This window comes from Phaethon lepturus, unplaced genomic scaffold (genome assembly GCF_000687285.1).
Source record: "Phaethon lepturus isolate BGI_N335 unplaced genomic scaffold, ASM68728v1 scaffold50241, whole genome shotgun sequence".
Lineage (NCBI taxonomy): Eukaryota > Metazoa > Chordata > Aves > Phaethontiformes > Phaethontidae > Phaethon > Phaethon lepturus.
This window is the reverse complement of record NW_010520815.1, coordinates 1-5855: the sequence shown is the minus strand read 5'-3', so window position 1 is coordinate 5855 and position 5855 is coordinate 1. Positions and strand designations below refer to the sequence as shown.

The 5855-nt window shown below is 44.3% G+C and overlaps 1 protein-coding gene across 1 annotated transcript in view; it reads left to right on the top strand.

Annotated features, from left to right (window-relative positions):
• Positions 1-5782, top strand: part of ESYT3 (extended synaptotagmin-like protein 3) — a gene marked incomplete at its 3' end in the record, with an annotated part of 24835 nt that extends 19053 nt beyond the window's left edge. The window contains exons 14-19 of the mRNA XM_010297494.1: positions 137-223; positions 1063-1212; positions 1742-2184; positions 3343-3432; positions 3987-4118; positions 5677-5782. Of these exons, the coding sequence (XP_010295796.1) occupies positions 137-223; positions 1063-1212; positions 1742-2184; positions 3343-3432; positions 3987-4118; positions 5677-5782 (1008 nt within the window). The remainder of the gene's footprint in view (positions 1-136; positions 224-1062; positions 1213-1741; positions 2185-3342; positions 3433-3986; positions 4119-5676) is intronic.
• Between the last annotated feature and the right edge of the window lie 73 nt (positions 5783-5855).

Below are 5855 nucleotides of genomic sequence, written 5' to 3'. Positions count from 1 at the left end.
CGCTCTTTCCATACAACTGGGGTGTAGCATCACTGAATAAAACAACAGGGTCACTGTGACCCTCTCTGGTGATCAGTATCATGGTATTCTTTGCTGCTTACAGAATAATGTATATGCTCCAATCTTCTTGTTGCAGACCTGCAATTTCAGCAAAGATCCCACGTGGGGCCAGGCTTTCACCTTCTTTGTCCACAGCGCTCATTCCCAGTCACTCCATGTTGAGGTGAGAGAAGAGCCTTTCCTTTTGAAGACCAAGTGCATATTCGTAGGAAGAAACCTTTTTTTTTATGGTGGATGTGATCTGAGTGCTGGTTGTTTCTGTGTTCTTGTACTGGGGTCCTCCTACTTAAAAGGTGGAAGAAACATCTGTTGTCACACAGGAAATTCTCTGTTAGGTAATGCTGGTATCTACTTCTGCTCTAGGATCATGTAACGGATGATCTAAGTTCAAAACATGGGACATTTCTGGCTACAAAATGTGAAGGAGGTTTTATACAGGTTTGTGTGTAGTAAAGCCAGGAATATTTTGCCGTCGGAAATCACAACCTTCATAATTCTCAACCAGAGTCCTATCGCTTCACCTTGGTATTTCGTCTCATTAAGAAATCCTGTATCTCACTAGCATACATTGCAGTCACAGCCAGTTCTATGGCTCTTCACTCAGCTACAGAAGTAGATTTGAACTTAGGTGGTGTACTGAGGTTAAATGGGCTAAACAGTTACCTAAAAAGCTTGTTGAAGGCTTAGACCAGTTGTCATCCCAGCTGCCTGGGACATTTTCCTTCGAGCAAGTAAGGAAAGTCAAGTAAATCCCAGCTCCTAGTTTTTCTGCTAAGGCAGTTCCTTCTCTGCATAGTTAGTGATGGGCGTTTTACTCCAAACACGCTAGGTTGTTACACTCCTGAAATACTGGCATCACCCATTTGGAAGTAACCATACTTGATAGTATGACCCAAAATAAATAAGCTAATTTTGGTCTCCATCTGAAATATCTTCTTGCTTTGCTGTTCCTCGTGGTATGCTTTGCAGTTTACCATCTAATAAAAACTTCCCCCCTCACAGATAAAAGACAAGGATCGGGATAGTGCCCTGGGAACTTCAGTGGTATGTCTTTCCCACTTACTTAAGGACCCAAACATGACTCTGGATCAGAGATTTCAGCTGGATCATTCCAGTTCAGACAGCTTCATTAAGATGAAACTCGTGTTGCGGGTAAGTTGTTCTTTGCCATGTTTGCTCAGCTTCCCCAGCGGAAGCATCCAATTCCAACCAGGCAAGAGAGGTGAAAGGTGGGAGAAGAGAAATGCAGCTTTGCATCACAGATGAGTAGAAAGTAGAAGTGTGACAAGGACTTCTAAGTGCAATTAAGAGTGCATGGTGGAGCTGAGAGGTATCTCTGAGGCTTCCTAAAATTTAGTGCAGTGCCATTGCTGACAATCTTCTTGTGACAATAAAGAGTTGGGCTGAGAAAATCTGAGCTGGGGAATCAAAGCTGCTAAACAGTAAGAGAGACTGATGCTTAGGAATAGTTTTCTTGCTGTGCTCTTGATCAGTGTTTAGACACTGTTAAATACATACACAGCTGGACAAGGGAAGAGAACGTCACAGCTAATCCCATAGGCCTCTTTCATCTCTAATGGCAGGTTCCTGCTGTTACAGCTTTGTAATGAAATTTCATCCTAGGTGGTAATGCTCCCATTAACCGCAGCACTCATTTCTCTCCCTTCTGATTGTTTTTTAGGCCTTGAATGTTGAAGAACCCGATCCACAAAGAGTCAAGGCTGGTGTCAACGCCTCGAAGCAAGGTCCTGTGCATGTCATGGAGAAGGGTGGAAACCAGCAAAAGTTTGTCTCCCCACCAAAACCAGAAGTCTCAAAAGTACCTCCTGTGAGCAAAAACTCTGCAGCACCTGAATCCCTTCTGAAAAAGGACAGCAGAGAAGACCTGGACACAAATGGCAGTTCAGCAGCGCCTGTACCAAGTGAAACTGTTACTGGCCTTAACGAGACAGAGCGTGAGCAAAACCCAGAGCACTGCCCGTCATCAGCATTGCATACCAGAGCAGCGGTAGTGCCCACGTTGCCGGTCGTACAGGAACTGAGGCTTGCGCCCAGTGTCGCTTCGCTGGGTTCTCTGCCTTCTTCTTGTTTTGAATTAAGTAGCAGCAATTTGGACCTTCATAAGTAGGTGTTCTTCCAGCTGAATTATTCTTCTTTTGGGAAGGTTTTGGTTTTACAGGTCGCTGTTGCATACGGCTGAATTCAAGACTGCTAAGTCATTTGGAGTCTTGGGTCTCAAATCACCTTACGAAGAATTGACCTAAGTATTCCAGTCAACAGCAAAGTAAATTACAGGGTGACTATCAGATCAGGTGTAAAGTGAAAGCATTTCCTTCTCTGGCTGTCCTAAGAGGTGCTGCATGTGGTGTTGGCTTTATATTGTTTAAGAGCCTCTCACACAGAATATCCTGGGTCCCATAACACTCACAATTTTATCAACAGGAGATTGGAAGTCTGAAGATCCCACTTCTGTAAAAACATAAACTCTTGATAAGCATATCTGGTGCTTAAAGTTTTGGACGCTGTGTTTTATCCAACAGGTTTTGAGACTCTCATAATGCTGTGAACAAAGTTTTTATGGATAGGTGTGCTTATGTGTCTGTCCTTCCCGCAGTGGTAAGCGTGAGGCTGCAGGCAGTCTGCTTTGTTGAGGAGGACAGAGAGCTGGATCTGTCTCTCCTGGCGTGCAGAATGGAGCTAGTAGAATCCTTAATGAACTGAAGTAGCAAAGAAGGTCGATCTTGATTAAGAGAGTATCAGAGCAGTTATCAACCTGAATATCAAACCTAGTACTTCTGGACTGGCAAATTCTCTAGCGCTGAACAGGGCCTCACTCAGAAGCCATTTTTAAGCAATGTTTTGGATTTGAAACCACTTATAACATGCAGAGTGAGGATATAAAAGTCCCATTTTGCCTATACAGACACCTTTTAAGGAGTTGTGTAACACACTAACCTGTACTTTGCTGCTCCATCTACAGCAGGCCAGGAGGTGCTTTTTTGCCCGTTTGTGCTGTGGGACTGAAGGCAGGTACCTGTATAGAAGGCAGGCTAGGCAGCACTGGCACTAATGTTGTTTCTGTGGAGCCTCTGTGGGCCAGCTGCTTTCGAGAAAGCAAACCTTAGGATGCCAGAAAGAGGAATAGTGCCCTGAAAGTTGGTTTTAGTTGAAAATGCATCACCAACTTCTGAAGCTCATGTGCTGCTTTGTGCTACTAGGTCCATGCATGTGCTCTGTTAAATAGCTGTATTTAAAAGCTTTGACTGTGCAACTGTCTTACAGTGGGACTGAAATGCCTCTGGGAGAGATTCAGCTCACAGTGCGGTACGCTTCGATACGGCAGAGTCTCGTCGTGCTGGTGAATGGCTGCAGGTAACGCTAACAATTGCTTGCGTATATCTGTAAAGGAAAGGGGAAGAGCTCTCAGCTTGTGTCAGACATTTGGCAAAGCCAAAGCAGAACCACGAGCCGTGTAAGCTGCCCAGACGAGATGCCCCGTCATTCTGTGCAGCCTGGCAAAGCCCAGGCAGGTGGCAACCACCAGCTCTGGTCAATGCCAGTAGCGCAGGTCTGTGAGAGCAGCCAGCGAGTAGTGCTCACTGCTGGAGAGAGACTTTAACTGTCATCCATCCAAAACTTCTCTGAACAGCACTGACAACTGATGCATGTCTTGATGTCATGATGGGCATCACGACAAGAATTGACACCTAGGACTGAATTTGTAAATGTTAATTTAGGAACTCTCCGATAAGTGGCCACACGCTCGTAGTGAAAATTTTATTTAACTTCACATCCTTAAAGTTTTACTTGCTGCTGTTCCAATTCCTACAAGAAAACGCTTTTGGCCCATGAAACCATGACTCTCTTCTAAGAGAGTCAGCGGGAGAAGCTGCCTTTGCTTGTCAACACTGTATTTCTTTTGACAGAAACTTAGTACCCTCTTCCAATCGTGGAGTAGATCCCTATGTTCGTATATACCTGCTTCCAGATAGAAGATGGGCAAGCAGGAAGAAGACTTCCGTTAAGAAAAAAACGCTGAACCCCCAGTACGATGAGAAGTAAGCAAACGTTAATTATGATTGTAGCTGAAATGGTTCTGATGTCTGTATAATGAAAGGGTATATGATATGATATATATGAAAGGGTATATATATGATATATGAAAGGGTATATGGTATATGATGTCTGTATAATGTAAGGTATGCTCCTGTTGCACTGAAGCATTGCCTCATGCAAGCATTTGCAGGTCTTCTGAAAAAAATGGCACTTCAGCTGTGATTTGCAGGTACTTAGGGCTGGCCTTGCTCTGCCTTCAGTGTTGTCCGTCCCTGGGTAGGAGGGCACACCCCCTTCTCCCCCGGCCCTGATCGTAGCCGATGCAGGCTGCGCTTGCTGCTTTGCACTTGCACGCAGCCCTTCCCCTGCTGCCATTAACAGAGGTAATCTTCCCATTTGGGTACCTCACAAAGGCTGCTCCTCTGTTCACGCTTCTTTGCCTAGTGCTTATTCTGGCGTCTTTCCAAAAGTCAAAGGCAGGAATACAAAGCCTTTTGAGACTGCGCCATTCTTCAGACAGACGGATGGATGCTGTCATCAGGACCTGGTGGGAGCAGAGTAAAATGCTCCCACCTCCTTGCTGACCATGTTGTGTCCACAGCTCTGCCACTGAAACGGAATGTGTTTTGTATAAAACGAAATGTGGTAACGCTTAGAAGTAGAGCTCTTTTGCGAGGTGGTTTTAATCCCGTATTTAGAGGAAGGTACACACATGTGAAAATAGGTGAATATTGGGTGATCCTGGGTGGCTCAGTTTTCTTCCTATGTTGGGTCTCTTCTGTATATGTCAGCATTGGTCAGAAATGGTGAAATAACTTGAAATATTTCATCTTAACGCTCAAAACACTGAGTTGTGGATTTTGCTTCTGGCTATTCTCATGTACTCCACCGATATAGTGCCAGCACAGATGTTAGGAGCAGCAACTCTTTTTCCTCATGCTCAGTATTGACGTGTCCTGTACATCCTCAGTTAAGTAGAACAGGTTGAGCACTACTTAGCTCCAAAACACATTACCTGTTTTACAGCTCTGACTTGAGGAAAAGCTATTCAGGTGGGCAGAACTTACATGATTTAGCATGGACAAAACTCACTTGACATTAGATGATGTGTGCCAGAGGCATGAGTCAGAGCCATTAAGAATTTAATTGCCACAGGTTTCAACCTTTGTCTTCTCTTAATGTGGTGTAAGCCTACTTTGTAAACTTGGGGGGTTGGCTCAGCTATTTCCTCTGACTAATAAAGGTTGCATGGAAAACATGCTGATCTTCCACGAAGGGGAAGAATGATGGTAAATAGCATTTCATCATGGAGGCATATTTTCCTCCTTCCCCCTGGCATGGTCTGAAGAAGTGTCGTAGTCATTCATGAGGCCTGGAAGACATTTCTTACAATGTAAAGAGTAAAATCTAACTATGGAATTGCCTTTTTTGCATTAAAGTTCTTCTCTGTCAAAGTTCTGGCCACTAACACTGCATTCTGTCACTGTGTTCTGGCCACTGATGCTTACAGGATTTTAATTTTTGACTTAAGTCTCTCCTTTCAAAAACTGTATCTTTTAGGTTCGAATTTTTTGAATCTTTGGAAGATGTCAAGAAAAGGACACTGGACATTGCAGTGAAAAACAGCAGGCCGTTCATTTCACAGGAAAGGAAGGAACTGGGGAAAGTAAGTTTAAAGAAGCCACACTACTGATTTAATAGAGCTGAACAGGCAACGCTACAGGCTTGGGGAGGAGGGG